Source organism: Nyctereutes procyonoides, unplaced genomic scaffold (assembly GCF_905146905.1).
Source record: "Nyctereutes procyonoides isolate TBG_1078 unplaced genomic scaffold, NYPRO_anot_genome, whole genome shotgun sequence".
NCBI lineage: Eukaryota > Metazoa > Chordata > Mammalia > Carnivora > Canidae > Nyctereutes > Nyctereutes procyonoides.
Window position 1 is genome coordinate 62151946 of NW_026575049.1, and position 19203 is coordinate 62171148.

The window sequence follows — 19203 nt, forward strand, 5'->3', positions numbered from 1 at the left end:
GCGGGGCGGCGGCCGGCGCTGGCCTGTGATTGGCGGGGCGGCGGCCGGCGCTACCCTGCGCGCGGGAGGGGCGGCGCGTGCGGGCTCAGCGGCCGGGCTCGCGGGCCCCGTCGCGGGAGGCTTCATGGCGCGAGCGCGGGCGGTGCCGGCTGCTGCAGGTGACGGAGGCGCAGCGAGGGCCACCGCGGCCCCGGGCAGGTGAGCGAGACGCCGAGGGGCCTCGGGAGCCGGCGGGGGGCGGGGGCGGGGGCGCGGCCGGAGGCGGCACCGCTGGCCGTCAGCGGCTTCCCGCCGCGGCCTCCTTCCCCGCCGGCCCGGCCCGGGGACCCGCCGGAGCCCGCACGCCCCCGCACGCCCCGCGAGCAGCCCCCGCCCCGCCCCGCCCCCGCCGCCCGCGCACCTGCCGAGGGAGCCCCGGCCTCCGCCCGCCAGGCCGCGCCCGGCCTCCGCCCGCACCTTCCCTCCGCCGCGCCCGCTGCCCAGCGCCTTTGTCCGCGCCCCGGGGCGGGGGAACCTGAGGACGCGCCCCGCAGGGAGCCTCTGCGCCGGGGGTGGCCGGGCTTGTCCCTTGTGGCTTTATTTTCTCCTTCCCGGTGGAAGCCAACTGCCTCGGCCCGGGTCTGTGGTCGGGGAGCCGGGGCACGAGGCTTCTCCCCCCGGAGCGGGATGACCCCCGGTCCTCCCACCCTGTGCTGTGCTGGAGGCCTCCGACCTGCCTGCCGCCGCCGCCGTGCCGGCCCCTTCGTTCCGCACCTTCCCTCTTACGAAGCAAAAAAGTCTCTGTCTACAAAAGCCTTTTCCTCTTTTTTTTTTTTTTTTTTTTTCCAAGAGGAAAAGTCACCTGTCAGTCGTGGACCTCCCTTTGGTCTTGATTAAACTGGTCTTACTAATGCATTTAAGTAAACCAAAGTTGTGGGAGTGGGGGAGTAGGACAGCAGGGGTTTTTTTTATTTTGTTTTTTGGGGGGTTTTTTTTAGGGCAGGAGTTTCTTAAAAAGCTAGTGCATTAATTAGAATTTTTATATCTGGTAAATAACATGTTTCACCTTAACGTTGAAAATAGTTTATCAGTAATAGGACTAAGATTTGGTAGTAGTGTCATTTGAGCTTCCAATTTTTAAGTGCCGCAGCTTTTGATAAGTCTGTACTTTTTTTTTTTTTTTTTCCGGAATGGAGTGCACTGTAACAAGCTATTCCAAGGGAATTTATAAGAATACCACGTATATTATAAATGAGTATCACATTTGAAATATACATAAAAATGTTTAAGTACTTGATACGGACAATATTTTGATTAGCTAATAGGTGCCAACACACTGCAGGCTACAATAAATATTTATGATTTAAATAAATTTTTAAAAGATTTTATTCATTTGAGAGAGTGAGTGAGATAGCATGAGCAGGGGTGGTGGGTGGGGAGGTAGACCGAGGGGAGAGAGGAGCATCAGCCACTCAGGTGCCCCCAACAATAAATATTTTAGAAATTTTAAATGAATCTTTTTGGAAGTGAAGGAAAAAACAGCACCAAGTCCTCGCCCTGAATTCTTTATTAGACTATTTTTCTACTGAGGTCCAAACAAATTATAAGATACCCTATGTCCTCTAACATACATCTCAAATTGTATAGTATGAAAAATGATGATGTGCTGGGCATCCAGGTGGAGAATAAAGCTCTGTCTGTAAAATCTATTTTCAACTGGGTTCAAGGAAGTGTTTCAGAATTACTAAACTACATTTTGTTAAACTAAAATTATTAAATTGACCCTTGAAAATGCAGGAGTTAAAAGGTACTGATCCCCCCTATAGTAAAAAATACTTGTATAACTTTTGACTCCCAAAAACTTAAGTACTAATATTTTACTATTTACCACAAACCATACTGATAACAGTCTATTAACACATATTTTGTAAATGTATCATATACTGTATTCTTACAAGCCAGAGAGAAGAAAATATTATTAAGAAAATCATAAGGAAAAGCAAATACATTTACAGTATTGTGGTGTGGCAAAAAAAGTCTGGGTATAAGTGGACCTGCACAGTTCATACCTGTGTTGTTCAGGGGCCAGCTGTACTCAGTAACAACTATTATGTGTTCTTTACTCCCCCATGGCTCCCCTCTGCTTTGGCTCTCAGCAAATGATGTTAAAGTTATCTGTTTGACTGCTAGTATCCCTCACCAGACCATAAATTCCTTGAGGACTGGGACCATGCCGTATTTATTTTTGTATCTCCAATTCTGGACCAATAATTGGACTCACTAAATGTTTATTGAACTACATTGATTTGGGAAGCCATCTAGATCCTTTTTTTTAAAATATTTTATTTATTTGAGAGAGATAAAGAGAGCATAGGGGGTGGGTGTGCCTTTGGCCCAGGGCGTGATCCTAGAGACCCAGGATCAAGTCCCACGTTGGGCTCCCTGCATGGAGCCTGCTTCTCCCTCTGCCTGTCTCTCTCTCTCTCTCTCTCTCTCTCTCTCTCTCTCTCTCTCTCTCGTCTCTGTCTCTCATGAATAAATAAGTAAAATCTTAAAAAAAGAGAGAGGGAGAAGCAGACTCCTCGATGAGCAGGGAGCCCCGCGCAGGGCTCAATCTTAGGATCCCAGGATCATGACCTGAGCCAAAGGCAGATGCTTAACTGAGCCACCCAGAAACCCCTTATTTATATACTTTAGATAGAATGCATGCGAGGTGGGATTGGCCCAAATGGAAAGGAATAAAAGCAGACTCCCCCCTGAGATCATGAGCTGAAATCAAAGAGTCAGACCCAACTGACTGAGCCACTCAAGCACCCCTAGATCCTTTTATTCTTGGTGATTCCATGGCCTGAACATCTTGGACACCCTTGGTAGCTGGATATGTTATTCAAGAGCTCCTGAATTGAACTAGAGGATGTGGTGGGTTGGGACCCAGGTGACAATGCAAGGGAAGCCTCCACCATGCAGGAGTGAGGCACGTGTGTGTGCATGTGCGCACGCACGCATGTGTAGGTGCTTTGGCTTTTTATATTTGAGCGGCAGGGTGTGTTTGGATGTGTTGTAAGGATGAAATCTTACCAGATCAATTGTCATGTTTTTTTCTGAAGACAAGAAGAACACTCCAATAAAACTTACTTCAAACATACAGAAATAATAATTGGTGATAGAATGTCCCACCATTTATAATAATCACATGGCACAATAACAATGATTATGCTTATCCTACAATGTCAGATTAACTTGTTTTTGTTTCATTTGATTGCATGAGTACAAATTAAATATACTCAACCTTCATTGTAACATGGACATTCACATAAGCATAAAACAAATATTGCTTAGGACTAGGATGAAATTTAATTCTTTTTAACCAGATTCTTTTTTTTTAACAGTTAAACTCTACCATCCATGAATTGCTAATCAGGGCATAAATCAGGCGCACTTAAGGATTTTTTTTAGAAAGACATTCCATTTTTCCCCCAGTGTTTTATTATGAAAAATTTTAAACATATAGCAAAGTTTTAAAAAAATGTTATAATGAACCCCTGTATACCCACTTATATTTTACCATTAATATTTTATTATACTTTTTTTTAAGATTTTATTTATTCATAGAGACACATAGAGAGAGAGAGGCAGAGACACAGGCAGAGGGAGAAGGAGGCACCATGCAGGGAGCCTGATGTGGGACTCGATCCCTGGTCTCCAGGATCACGCCCTGGGCTGCAGGCGGCGCTAAACCGCTGCGCCACTGGGGCTGGCCCCTTATTATACTTTTTTATCACATAATTTTTTCATCTTTCCATCCTATGTATCTATCCCTCAACCAATCCATAATATTCAAATGATACGATATTTGAAGAAATTTGAGCTGTATATTGTTTATTTTAGGTCAGTTTTATTTTTCCTTTAGAGGTAGCATAAATTCTTAGGAATAAATTATAAATGATTTATAATCATCAGGAAAAACTTGGATTTCAGGTATAAATATGACTGTTTGTCTATTTCTAGTTCCAAAAGATGAGTCGTGGATATTCAGAGAACAACAATTTCTTGAACAATAACAACCAAATGGTGTTGGACATGATTCTTTATCCATTAATTGGGATCCATCAGACCATCAACTGGGAAACTGTGGCAAGGCTTGTACCTGGATTAACACCCAAAGAGGTAAATAACCATCCCCCAGATTTCTCCTGGAAAAATCTGAAAATGATCAATTTAAAGAAACAGCTACTTATATGGAAATGGAAAATAAGTTATGAATAAAAGAGCAGTGGATTGTTTCATTGTCCCAATAAAAAATTCAGTAGAGTTTTATTGTCAATAATTATGGATCCTGCAGAAAGTGATATGATAAGACAATTTGGAGCCAAAAGTGCTCATCATGTAAGATTTGGGCATCTCATCCTTACATAGTTATGGAAAATAAACGAACAAGATCAGGAAAACTTAAGATTCCCCAAATAATTGTTAGGCAGATTAAAATAGTTCAGTATATAAGATCATAAGTCTCAGTAGCAGGAGTTCAATGTTATGTATCATTGTGCCTCACCTCAAGAATATCATATAATTGTTTTGAATTAAAATCAGGAAATTGAAATACAAAAAATAAACAGCTACTAAGAAAGGAAAAAAAAATTTGAGTTTTACATATTCATATGCATAAATACTGAATGTGCATATATGGTATGTTTTGTCTAGATACAAACTGCATAAATTATATATTAACCCACCTAGTATGTTTAAATTCAATTATTTATGTAACAACTGAAAATTCACTAATACGTAATTTTAATTAACAGAACTGATACTGTAAAATTATGGGTAGATGAAATTTTTGTTAATCAAATTATATTTTATTAAATCCCTAATGCTATACTTCTCAAGCTTGAATAATGGGCAGACCTTTTTAAAGGAAAAAACTTGAAAACTCCCAGTGTTGACTTAAATTATTTTTATTATAATGTAAATTAAATGTGCACTAACAATACTAGGTATAAACACACCCATACACCCTTAAACCAAATTTACATATTACAGACACAAATGAAAACTAAAACTAACAAAATTCAAACTAAAAATGTTTACCTAATGCTGTAAGTAATAGTGTTTTGCTGAAATTAAATTGGTGATTACAAAGGAAATATTGTATGGTCTATTATGGCACAAAAATTTTTGTATTCAGCCTGTATTGCCATGTGCCTTTCATAGACTTTGTTCTTTTTCTACTTTTCTCTCTTTAACCTACTAGGAGGCCTTATCATGATGTTACTTGCCTTCCCTTGACACCATGCCTCTCTCCTCTACTGGTCCCTTCCCTATCTTTCTCTTTTTAAAAATTAGCCTTAGACAATTAAAATATTTCCTGGTACAATTTATTGTAAACAGAAAAGCGGATAGGCACTGAAATACTCTGTCATCCTGATGAATCAGGTGATTTTTATTTTATGTTCAGAATCAAAACTTAAAATCTAAAAGTTCTTACAGGGAATTCTTTGATTTCTGGTAATTCATCCATAAAACCTAGTTTGAGAAATACCTCAGAATTTTTGCTGTTAACAGGAACTAAAGAGTGAATCACCTCAGAGTTCTCTAGAAGTAGAAATAACATTATTGATTTTCCCCAGTAGATTTTAAGCACGTTCACCCTTACCCTGGTCCATCATATACACTCAATAAATACTTGTGGAATTAGTGAATGAACCAGTTCCACCATCTTCTTTTGCAGCTGAGAAAACCAATACCCACAAAAAATTACTTGTCCTTGGTTATGTTATAGGCTTTGTGAATTGATAAGGGAACTTATTTTTTTAGTATATATTATCACTCCCTAAATTATGCTTTTTCAAACCTTTTGGTTAAGTTTGAAACTTGTTAGGTTTTAAAATGGGGCAAACCCATGAATTAGCTACTGTTCTAACTTTTTATCTTGAATAACTTCAAACATATAGAAAAGTTGAAAGAATAGTAGTACACCCCTGTATTCTTATATAGATGCTGTATCTGCTTGATCTGTGTAATTTTCTTTCTGTGATACTTAAAAGTGTCAGATACTGTGACACTTCACCCCATAGACTACAGCATACATCTCCTTAAATTAAGGACATTATTTCATAACCACAATACCATGGTTAAACCTAAGAAATTAACAATAACTATCATATCATCTAATATTCACTGTGTATTCAGATTTACCCAATTATTATTTTTTAAACTAAAATACAACTAAATGCGAATAAGACTATATGTAAGTAGTGTTAAATTTTAAATAGTTTTTTAAAGATTTTTTTATTTGAGAGAGAGAAAAGGCATGTGCATGTGCACACAGGAGAAGGCAGAGGGAAAGAATTCAAGCTGGGCGCCTGGGTGGCTCAGTGGGTTAAGCATCTGCCTTCAGCTCAGGTCATGATACCAGGGTCCTGGGTTGGAGCCCCACGTCAGGCTCCCTGCTCAGCGGGGAGTCTTTCTTCTCCCTCTGCACCTTCCTTCTGCTCATGTTCTCTCTCTATCCTGCTTGCTTTCTCTCACAAATAAATAAAATCTTTTTTTAAAAAAAGAAAGACTCTCAAGCAGATTCCCTGCTGAGAGTGAAGCCACTGAGATCTTGACTTGAGCTGAAATCAAGAGTCAGATGCTTAACCAACTGAGCCACCCAGGCATCCCTAAATTGTTTTTTATTACTAAACAAAACATGTCCTTAATCAACACACACACAGGGATCCCTGGGTGGCGCAGCGGTTTGGCGCCTGCCTTTGACCCAGGGCACGATCCTGGAGACCCCGGATCGAGTCCCACATCGGGCTCCCGGTGCATGGAGCCTGCTTCTCCCTCTGCCTGTGTCTCTGCCTCTCTCTCTGTGACTATCATAAATAAATAAAAAAAATTAAAAAAAAAAAAATCAACACACACACAAAGGAAATAAGTGAAAAATCAGAATAATATCTCAAGTAAGTTGTTAGCACCTTGTATATATCCTTCCAGATACTTTTCTATCCATATAAGAATTCTTAAGATGGACATACAACAAATGTACTGTTTTGCTGCTTGCTTTTTCACATAGCATACTATAAACATCTTTATGTATCAATTAATAGACTTCTGCAAGCTATGAGCTATTTCATAATTTATTAAAACCAGTCCCTTTTCTTGAATGTAGGCTATTATTTCCAACTTTTGGCTACTACAAATAACACTTGTAAAATATCTTATTATTCTTTCCTTAGAGGATAATACATTTTTAAGACTTTTGTTACATATTGTCCACTAAAAGGAACATCAGTGTTATATTCCAGTCACCTTAGCTGAGTCTTGATCCCTGTACTTTTTATGTCACGTATTATTTATATATGTGTGTCTTTTCAAAATTCTTATTTATATATATTTTTAATAAGTGTTATTTCAGTTTTAATTTAATTTACTTAATTTACCTTAACTCCTAAAGAGGTTGAACATTTCCCAGAAAGAAGCAGGCTCCCCACTGAGATATAATGTATGAATCATTACATTTTTCTAATGATGTTATAACATTGGTTTTTCATTATTTGCCCAGACATTCATCAGCACTTATTTTCAGGTGGGAACCAGTCGTGGGGCTTGATTCTAAGAACCTGGGATCATGACCTGAACTAAAGGTAGATGCTCAACTGCTGAGCCACTCAGGTGCCCCTAAAGTCTTCATTATTTAAATAAAGAAAATCTAGGGATCCCTGGGTGGCGCAGCGGTTTGGCGCCTGCCTTTGGCCCAGGGCACGATCCTGGAGACCCGGGATCGAATCCCACGTCGGGCTCCCGGTGCATGGAGCCTGCTTCTCCCTCTGCCTGTGTCTCTGCGTCTCTCTCTCTCTCTCTCTCTCTGTGACTATCAGAAATAAATAAAAATTAAAAAAAAAATTAAAAAAAAAAAAGAAAATCTAGTGTCACAAATTAGATTCTTTTTGGTTTCTAATGAAGGTTGATATTTGGTCTGATTCCTGGTGGAAACTCAGTTAATGTAAAAATAAAAGCCAAGTGTTTAGCTATATTATTACAATTGTCAACTGATAATAAATACAAACCACGGGGGAATATGGTTGTAAAGGTGCTTTTCATTTTCATATCACAGCATAAACATATTGTGCCATTGGGTGAAAGCATATTAAAAAAAGTTCCATGGGCTCCTGGGTGGCATCATCTAACCCTTGGTTTTGGCTCATATCATGATCTCAGGGTCGTGAGATCTGGCTTTACAGGCCTGCTTAAGATTCTCTTTCTTTTCCCCTCCCTCTGCTCCTCATCTCCTCCACCCTCTGCACGTATGCATGCATGCTGTCTCTCAAAAAAAAGTTTACTCTGAATTTTAAAGAAGAAAAAAGTGGGATCCCTGGGTGGCGCAGCGGTTTGGTGCCTGCCTTTGGCCCAGGGCGCGATCCTGGAGACCCGGGATCGAATCCCACGTCGGGCTCCCGGTGCATGGAGCCTGCTTCTCCCTCTGCCTGTGTCTCTGCCTCTCTCTCTCTCTCTCTCTCTCTGTGTGACTATCATAAATAAATTAAAAAAAAATTAAAAAAAAGAAGAAAAAAGTCAGAAGCTTTTGTATATTGAAGTGTGTGCTAATTTTCTAGGAGTTACCCAGCAGATTAGAATTCGCTTGTAAAAAATGATTATAGAAAAATATCATCAAATAGAAGGCAAGAAAATAATCTTATTTTTTAACTAAGAGGAACCTGCATTTCCTTCCTTTTATTTTCCTTCCTTTTATGTCATTACAGTGTGCAAAAAGGTTTGATGAACTGAAGAGCAGTGGAAGTTCGCCTGTTGATAACCAGTATAGTCCTCTAATGGCTGCTGGAGAGAGTCCTGTGGAAACTTTAGCCACATATATCAAATCCTCCCTTCTTGACATGCAGGGAGACTTTCAGGAGACTCCAGTTGGTCAAGATGCAATTTCCAAAACAGGTCAGGTTTGAAAACAAAATGCAATACTTGTCCTTATGATAATTTTGCAAAATATGCATTTCAATAAACCTTTTTTTTCTTTATTTAAATGCTAATGTAAACATTACTAGAAACTCTATTAGGATTTGTCTCTTCTTGAATTTTAGAAATGTGTCCTTGGTATATTTGAAAAATGTTGTAATGTTAATATGCAGGTCAAAACACGATCACTATAAAAAGCTTTTTACTATATCAAAATTTACTACTACAATCTGTTAGCCTAGTTATGTCATAAATTTCAAAAAGATTTGACCTATACTTTCTACTTAATTTTTTTTCCTGAGAAAATATTGCTTTCTCCTTGTGTTATCTACACTTTTATTGTAGTTAGCAGAGGCTTCAAATGACACAGTGGCAGGATAGAAAAGATGTGTTTTCTGCAGTTACATTGGAAATAATAACTGATTTTAGAAATTCTGAGTGTAGTGAATGATTTGAATCTCAGCAGCAGTAGTCAGAATACTGGTATAAAAATTTGCTTCAGGAACAGAGAACTATACTGTTGGCTTTTGAACATTTGACCCCTGTCCATTCACACCATATCATTTCTTAAATCTTCAGTGTAATGTTAGCAATGTGTGATCCTTTTTTTGTACTGTTTCTTACATATACCTTTAGAAATATTAAGGGAAATGCCACCTAACAAAGTACCGTTTAACTATCCTTGGAAACCATGCATTTACAGTATAACCATTCAGTAAGTAAAAACCCATTCTCAGCTAGACATGCTAACCTCCCCCTTTGTTTTTGTATGTGTTTGTTTCTGTATTTAAGGAAGACATAGTATAGCTTCCACAAGGAATTGTTCTTCAGAAAGTGAAAATTGTACTACTCGTAATGGTGGAGAAAAGACTGAAGAATCTGAAGGGTAGGAGGCTGGTTCTTTGCTAGATAAGATTTAATATGAATATCAACCTTAAATTATAAAATATATGATTGGTGATTGTATATATCAGTTACCATAATTTAGGAGTTTCACAATACACAATTGTTGAAATTGTTAGGATCAGGATAGTTTATATGTTGAACTATGCCAGTGCTTGATAGGTAAACATATGGCTTATTCACATTATAATTAAATTGGACTACAGTTTTCCATTTTAAAAATTCATTTTCATATTTGTAAATATTAGGAGTAACCTCTACGAATATGTAAGTTTGAAAAGCAAATTTTAAAACCTAAAGAAAAATATCTGCCATTTGTTCTCCAATTTTATTAAACTAGATGTATATTTTAGAACCATTGAAATATAATTCTCATTATAGAAACACTTAAAAATTAGAATACACCTTTCAGTATATTGCAAGTTTTGATTGTTTTATATTTTACATACAATATGTTAGACATATTTCAAGTATTCACCTTGATGAGTTTTAACAAATGAGTTTACCATACCATGTAACCATCACTCAAATGAAGATACAGAGTATTTTCATATCTGAAAGTTCCTTTCTGTATTTTCAGATCCGATAGGTTTTTTTGTAACAGTTTTATTCATATATAATTCACATATCATAAAATTTACTCTTTTGGAAAAGTTCTGGAGATGGATGGTAGTGATGGTTATATAACAATGCAAATGTACTTAATGCCATTAAACTGTACACTTAAAAGGTTTAATATGACAGATTTTATGTTATGTGCATTTTACCACAATAAGAAGAATTACTCTTTTGAAGTATATAGTTCAATGATTTTTAATTGGTTCACATAGATTTTTAACGGATAGTTTTGTTTGTATAGCACAAAAATTTATCAGGTATTTTTTTTACTGGAATTATCTAGTATTTCATATTGTGGACCCAAAAGCCACAGAGCCATTATGCTTCATTATAACAGCCATTACCTATTTATATTTTGACTGTAATTTCTTTGGAAGAACAATTTATGAAGTTATTTAAATTCCTTTGACTTTGACAAGAATATTAGCTTATAATCCTTTTTCTGGTAGTCCAATTTTGTTTCAAATGTATTTTTTTTTTGTATTAGAAAGTTATGGAATTCCATTAAACACATTAAATTCTTATTGTAGGAGAGTGTGTCTCTATTCTGTTTTGTAATGATGTGAAGGTAGTTGTGGATCACACTAATATTTCTTTTTGAGGTGATATAATTTTCAAGGGAAAGTAAATGCAAGGAGTATATAATTTTTGAAGCAGTCTTTCAGATGCATTATCTGAACTTTTAAATTGTTTTTTAAATATGTTAATATGCACATTGTAGTCTTGAGCCCTTTTAACTATATTTACTAATTTATATTTGATGAATGCCTAGAAACAAACTCTCTTGCTGTTAAAAATAACTAAGTAGCCATGCTAGTTTTTTGATTCTTTAATGAATAACTTTAACTGTTATTCCTAATTATTAGTAATAAAATTTTAGTCTTTAGTCGTTACTCATCATACCCATAACCATGTAAAAGTGCCATTTTATGTTCTTTACAAGAATTAGAATGTGTTATTTAATTTTTTGTGAATTGGTATTATTTTTTTAAATTTTGTTATTATTGAAAAATAAACTTTAAGCCATGTAAATTAGAGTCCTATAGTAAAATATTTTGTTAAGCTCTTAAGTTATTGGACTTAATAAGCTTAATAGCTTAAATAAAATTAGTCAAAACCTAAGATATAGATCAAATTAGCAAGACAGTGAAAAATTCTGGATGTCAAACCCTATAAAATTGATGTATGGTCAAAACTTCCAAAAATCTTGTTCTCGTGCTTCCAATAAATGTCCGTATTCTTGGCTCCTCTTCTAAAACTCTAATAATTTCATTTCTGTGTAACATTTTTTATGAAGGCCAAACATGGTGATCCATGTATGCGATGAAGCAAAAAATTTGAAAGAAGATTTTATTTGCCCACGAGATCTTTTGATATCAGAAATGAAGTACTTTGCTGAATATTTATCTATGGATGCCCAGCGCTGGGAAGAGGTGGACATTTCAGTTCATTGTGACGTTCACATTTTCAACTGGTTAATAAAATATGTTAAAAGGAACACTAAGGAGAATAAAGATTGTGAGATGCCCACTTTAGGTAAAAGACAATCTATTGCTTATTTTGTAGTGAAATTTATGTGTCACCTGTTAGTTGCTTCAGGCCAAACATGCAATGTGGAAAATTATTTGGACATTAGTATCTGTGCTGAGATTAGTTACCACCTTTTAGGAAACTGATACCTCATCCTTTTTTAGTAGATTGTAGTGAATGTATGACAAGTGGACTGGTCTCTAGATCAGCAGTTCTCACTGTATAGTACATGGACCTCTGGAATCCTGGAGATATTTTACAGGATTCACAAGGTCAAGACGGTTTGCATTATAATACTAAAGTGTTATTGTCTTTTTCTCTGTGTTGACACTTGTTCAGATGGTACAGAAGTAATGGAAGATAAAACATGGGAGCTTTAGCACACATCAGGGCAGGGCACCAAACTGTACTAGTAGTCACCCTATTCCTCAATACCATATGCTCATAGATTAAAAGGAAAAAAAAAAAACTAGAAGAAAAAATTCACTCTCACTTTAAGAATGTCCTTAAGAAAACAGTAAAAATTATTAATTTTATTAACTCTTGACCCCTGAGTATGCATCTTTTTCATGTTCTGTGTGATGACATGGGAAGTGCACTTCTGCTGCACAGTGAAGCATGATGATTGTCTGGAGGAAAAGCACATGTGCAGTTGTTTGTGTTGCAAGCTAATTAAGCTGCTTTTTAAAAGAGAAAGCCATTTTTACTTGACTGATAGGCAAATTATGGTTTTTCAGACTTAGGCATTTGGCAGATATTTTCTTGAAAATGAATTAAGAGACTGGTCTACTAAAGGGAAACAACTGACCATATCTATTGTCAATAACAAAATTCAAGGTTTCACGTGAGAGTTAGAGTTGGGAAACCTTGTACCTGCTTCCACGTGCATGACAGCTTCTCCATATTTGAAGACTTTTCTGATGAGACTAGTGGTAATACTAAAATGTGACTTTTTAAATATATGTTGTACAATGAAACGTTTCAAAATTTAGAAGGTCCACATAACTCAGTGAACCAATATTTTTCAAATGATCAGTGCATGTTGTTAAAATCATGGGTTAAAGATTCATTCAAAGTGCAAGATAAATCCTTTGACTTTAAGATAACAGAACAGGAAAAGTTCGTTTGACTTCAGATCCTGTTACAACTAACCTTTAAAAGAAACTACCAATCATTAAGTTGCTAGTAACATAAGAGAAGACTACCCACACATTGAATGTAGAAACAGATATAGTATCTAGCTGCCTTCTATTAAGTCAGGCATTGAAGAAATTTGCAAGAAATATCAGTGTTACTCTTCTTGTTAATTTGTATTTTGGAAAATATAATTTTGCACAAACTATGTTACTATGTAATGAGTTTATTCTTTTAAAAAGAATTGAGAAATATTTTAAAAATTTTCCCTGTTTTTATGGTCAGTACTGATAAAATAACCTATCTAAACAAAAAAGGGGTCTTAAGATCAAAAGTTTTAAGAACCAGCATTCTAGATGAAAGGATGGTAATTTCTTAGTAATCTTTAGTTGGGTATAGACTTGTATAGGAAATCACAAGTGTGATTTAATAAAGTCTTTTGGTACACTAGAAAGCAGCACCAAAATATTTTTTAATCTTTTATTAGTAAATAAATGTATAGTGACAGTATAAAAATTTCCTGAAGAAATATATATTTCATTACATTGTAGTGGATCGATTTAATGGAAAAAAGTTTCTAGTCGTTCTTAAATAAAATTACAAGATTGCTAAATAAAAATTTTCAGCCAGAGGCCGGAGATTCCAGATCACCCAGAAATGATATGTATATGTGTGAAATAAATCAAATTATGTAGAGAGAAAAAATATTGTTTGATCCAGCATATTTATGCATGTAGTAAAGATAAAAGTGGAGCAAAACCAATCATTCTGTAATCTTTGACATTATATCAATGGCTACAAACGTAAATTTTGTTTAAAAAAATATTTTTTGAGAGATACACAGAGAGGCAGAGATATAGGCAGAGGGAGAAGTAGGGAGCCTGATGCAGTACTCGATCCCAGGACCCCGGGATGATGCCCTGAGCCAAAGGCAGATGCTTAACCACTGAGCCACCCAGGTGCCCCAAACATAAATTGTTATAAAAGCAATCTTTGGGGGCACCTGGGTGGCTCAGTCAGTTTAGCTTCCAACTCCTTATTTCAGCTCAGGTCATGATCTTGAGGTTGTGACATTGAATTCCCACATTAGGCTCCACACTCAGGAGTCTGCTTGAGAGTCACTCTCCATGTCCCTTTGCCCCTCCCTCTACTTGTGTGTGTGTGCATGCATGCACGTTCTCTCTAAATAAATAAGATCTTTTTAAAAATAAATAAATAAGTAAAAACAATCTTTATTCTAACCAGGAAAACCACCAAAATGCTTAATTAAATCTCTAATAATGCAGATGATGAGTCTTAGCTGGAATGGCCTATATTACACTTCCCTGAGGGATTTTTCACTAGTTCCCTCCTCCCTTCACCATTGCTATTTAACCTAGAAATACTACTTAAATAAAGATTAGGATTACTTATTTTAATCAATGTCTGCATAGTCCTTTATTTAGAAGAATTGTCTTAGTACTATAATGCTAAAAAATCACAGCTTTTTTTTTTTTTTCTTAAACATATCTCACAGGAGATGACTTAGGTTTACCAAAATAATAGTGTCAGTTGGCATTTCCCTTTCCCTGGTTATGCCTCTCAAGGCTCACTTCAGCCTGCCTTTAGGAAGTAATTTTAGTACTTCAACCATAGTAAATTTTATATTATCTTTCAGAATTTTTTAATTAAATATTTGTTCATAACAAACATTTTACTGCTTTTGAGATAATTTCACTACTAACAAGTGCTTTCATTAAAGGAGTTTCTCGCTATGATTTTTTTTATGTAATGAATTATAGTCTCACTTTTAATTATCTTTTCTTGTGATTTAGGTAAGGAGAAAAGTTTGCATGTGTCATATCTTTTACTGGAGTCTTTTATTTGATATAAATCTAATACCAGCACAGATTTACTATGTGCTTTTCCTATACCTATATCTAAAAGCTGGAGTCTTTTACTTGGTATAAAACTATACTCTGTACCCTGTATTTTAACACTACATTGTCTTTCTTTCATGTATCTAAGATATATGATGTAGTATGGTTATGATAAATTGCTCTTATAATGTAACATCCTCCTTTAAGGTGAGAAGGAGCCTGTTCTGAGGAGGTTGAAGTACAAATCAAAAGGAGAATTTAATTTTTTTCTTTTTTTTAGAGCCAGGAAATGTCATTTCAATTCTTATTTCTTCAGAGTTTTTGAAAATGGATTCATTGGTAAGTATTAACAAAATATCCAGGCTCTTTTTTTCGGGTGCCTGGGTGGCACAGTCAGTTAAACATTGACTCTCAATTTTGGCTCAGGTCATGATCTCAGGGTTGTGAGATTGAGCCCTGCGTTGGGCTCTACTCTGGGTATGGAGACTACTTAAGATTCATTCTCTCTCTCTCTCTTTCTCTCTTCCCCTCTCCCCCTCGTCCTTCCCCCACACCTCTCTCCACCCCCCCGTAAAAAAAAAAATCCAAGCTTTCTTATTCACCTGTGCTTAATTTAACATACAACTTGATTTTTTTCTTCAAGTGTCTAGAAATTTTTAAGACATCTTACTAAAATAGTTGTTAATTCAAAAGTGTGATTCTGTAACTGAACTAAAAGGAATTTTCTCCTTAGTTACAGATAGAGACTACATCAGGTAGAGTTGTCACACAAAGGAAAACTATTTGCAACAAATAAGGAATAACTTCCAAAAACAACTTCCATTACTTCCCAAGCAGGGGTGAGCAGTTCCTTTTATTTAGGGTTTAGGATAAATATCCATAAAGAGGAGCTCTGTCATTGCAAGTAAAGATGGGTCATAAGATATAGGCGACCTATGCTATTTTAGTGAAGCTTGTGCTCTTCTTAGGGTAGAGACTTTAATATTATAATAAAGCAGAGGTAACTGAAGAGGGGAAGGGGTTATGAGCATCAACTGTGTGGTACTTGGTATCTCTGTTAAGGAATGCATGGCCGACCTTACTTTGGAAACAGCAGAGCATTTACCACCAATTTGTTGTCTCTTACATGGTCAGGCTATTTCCAGGCGGATGGAAACTGTTTTTACATTCCCTTGGTTCCCTTAAAATCCTTAACTACTGAGATCTTTGTATTTCTTTGTAACTCTGGCACCTCCTAGGAGGTTCTGCAAAAAGTGTGCTTGGGCAAGTAGGACACAGATACAGAAAATAGCGTGGGCACTAAAATGACTTCTCCTGTGTTAGGAAAGTTTTGTCTCATCTTTCTTATTCTAGGGACTCCTAATTCTTTCTGCTTACAATCCCATTAGAATTAACTGCTCTTAAAAAAAAAAAAATCAACTGCTCTTTTTCTGTGGGAAAGGGGTTAGACTATTATGTATCATTAGTATATCATGCCTATAAAGCAAACAATTTATCTTGCAAGGAATAACTATTAAATTAGATGAAACTAAGCAGAATTAGCTTTGATGCACGAGAGGTTTTGCTCTAAAATCAAATTAAATGAAAATTAATCGGAATATATTTTCTAAGTAATTTCTTTAGGCATGTTTTACTTATTTGTGTCTTTCATTTATAATTCGGTGAATTAAAAACAAAGATCTAATTATTACTATAATCATGTATTTGTAAACCAGATGCTAACGTCTATTGCTTAAAAGTAATTGGTAAATGTAAAAACGCAATATGTATATGCACATATCAGGCTCTACATTAGATTTATTTGTTCCTTTTTAATTTCTTATTCACATGTTTATATATGTTTATGTTAAAGCAGAGTACTTCTTTGCTATATTAACAGATGTGAAATTTGTTTAATTGGGGTTTTACTAGTTCTCCATATTCTTCCTTAGTTGCTCCCCATTTAGTTGTTGGCATTAATTCAGGGAAGGGTTACAGAAAAAAGCAGAGATGAAAAGCGTCCTTAACCTTTGAGTGTTGAAGTCTAAGCCCTACAGCATATTTTTTATGCCATAAACAAAATATTTTGAAAATACGTGATTAGCCAGCACCACTTTCCCCCAAAACCCAAGTCTACCTTAAAAAGTAAGTAAATATACCTCAGGTTGGAGAAGGGAAGAAAATCAGAAAGCAAGCACAACACAACTGAGAAAACCCTAAAATGACTAAAATTATATCTCAGCCACTCAGAGGTAGAGGCTTCATATTACCACTGGGTCTAGTGATTGGAAGCCACGTATCTTGTATACTTGAGTTTGTTGACTGAGATTTATATCTGCCGCAATTATGAAAGATTGTACTATTGTTTAAAGTATGCTAAGAAAACTGAAGATTATTTTCCTAGCTCTGTATGTGTTTGTACAAATATGGCCTGTTGGCTCACTTTGGAATAGTATAGATTAACCAAAAAGGTTATTGACATGACATGACATCATGACATGACATGATCTTTCATTGCTACTCTTTTCAACATTCATTTTTTATCATGTGTTTTTTTAGGTTGAACAATGTATTCAGTATTGCCACAAAAATATGAATGCCATAGTAGCTACCCCATGCAACATGAACTGTATTAATGCAAATCTTCTTACACGTATAGCTGATCTTTTCACACACAATGAAGTTGATGATTTAAAGGACAAGAAAGATAAATTTCGAAGGTAATTTTCTTAATTTTAACCAAATGTACCTATTAGAGGGAATATATTTGAATTTCATTTTAGTGATATATTCTATTTTTAGAATATTTTTAGTAATATTTCTATTTTATTGCAAGTAAAATAAAATTTATCCAGAGCAAATGGCTCTAGATAAAAATTAGTACTTAAATTATTTTGTATAATGTATATATGAGTGTATTGTGTTAGTGAATTATGTTAAAAATAATTAAGATAGGCCTTATTATAAAGAGAAAGAATAGTAGGAGTGAGGTCAGTAGTGGTCATATCATTTAGGTACTGTTTAAGTCTTGGCAAAGAGGTAATATTTCACTGTATATATACATATACTGTATCTTTTTTTTTATCCATTCATCTATCAGTGCACACCTGGATTGCTTCCATATCTGGGCTATTGTAAATAATGAATACACATAGGGATGCATCTATGTTTTCAGATGGAATATTACTTAACCATAAAAGGATGACATTTGTGACAACATGGATGGACCTGGAGGGCATTATACTAAGTGAAAAATTTACCTAGTTTAAACCTAGTGTGAGGTTGAGCAATTAAGTGGATTATAGTGCCATCAATAGAGGAGATATTGGGGTGATGGGGGCATCAAGAGATGGGTTTAGTTCTTAAGATTATTTGATATATTTAATATGCTTTAGGGACATCCAGGTAGGATAGCAGAGATAGGTGGATATATATAAGTCTGAAACTTAGGTCAGAAGTAAGAGCTTAAAATAGAAATACAAGAGTAGATAGATTTGAAATCATGAACTGGGTGAGATTTCTTTGCAAGACATTCTTCACTAAATTACAATGGCAACTTTACTGTAAATTAGGTGACTGTATATGGGAGATGTGTTTTCAAATGAATGTGGGTTTTTTATTTTTTTAAAAGATTTTATTTATTCATGAGAGACACAGAGAGAGAGGGGCAGAGACATAGGCAGAGGGAAATGCAGGCTCTCTGCAGGAGCCAGATGTGGGACTTGATCCCAGGATCCCAGGATCATGCCCTGAGTCAGAGGCAGACGCTCAACCACTGAGTCACCCAGGCATCCCATAATGTGGGGTTTTGTTTTGTTTTGTTTTTGAGCAAATACCCAGTAATGGAATTACTGGTTCATATGGTGGTTCTATTTTCAATCTTTTGAGGGACCTCCATCTGTTTTCTATAGTGGCTGCACCAATTTACATTCCCAGCAACAATGCACAAGGGTTCCTTTTTCTCCACATCCTTGCTTTTACTTATTTCTTGTCTTTTATTCTAACCATTCTGACACTTGTAAGGTGGTATCTCATTTTGGCTTTGATTTGCATTTCCCTGATGATTAGTGATGTTGAGCATCTTTTGGCTGTTGACCATCTGTATGTCTTCTTTGGAAATGTGTCTATTCAAATCCTCTGCTCATTTTTTAATTGGGTTGAGGTTTTTGGTATTGAATTGTATAAGTTCCTTATATATTTTGGATATTTAACCCCTTATTAGATATATAATTTGCAAATATCTTCT

At 36.1% G+C, this 19203-nt stretch overlaps 1 protein-coding gene across 3 annotated transcripts in view; it reads left to right on the forward strand.

The window, feature by feature from the left end:
* The first annotated feature begins 86 nt into the window (after positions 1-86).
* Positions 87-19203, forward strand: part of SANBR (SANT and BTB domain regulator of CSR) — a 54088-nt gene continuing 34971 nt past the window's right edge. The window contains exons 1-7 of one of the 3 annotated variants that reach the window (XM_055329175.1): positions 87-198; positions 3988-4146; positions 8727-8913; positions 9727-9820; positions 11753-11991; positions 15259-15317; positions 17517-17677. In XM_055329175.1, the coding sequence (XP_055185150.1) occupies positions 3997-4146; positions 8727-8913; positions 9727-9820; positions 11753-11991; positions 15259-15317; positions 17517-17677 (890 nt within the window). In that variant the 5' untranslated portion in view covers positions 87-198; positions 3988-3996. Of the gene's footprint in view, positions 199-3987; positions 4147-8726; positions 8914-9726; positions 9821-11752; positions 11992-15258; positions 15318-17516; positions 17678-19203 lie in introns of those variants that run through there. The other 2 variants (XM_055329176.1, XM_055329178.1) reach the window with 2 other exon arrangements.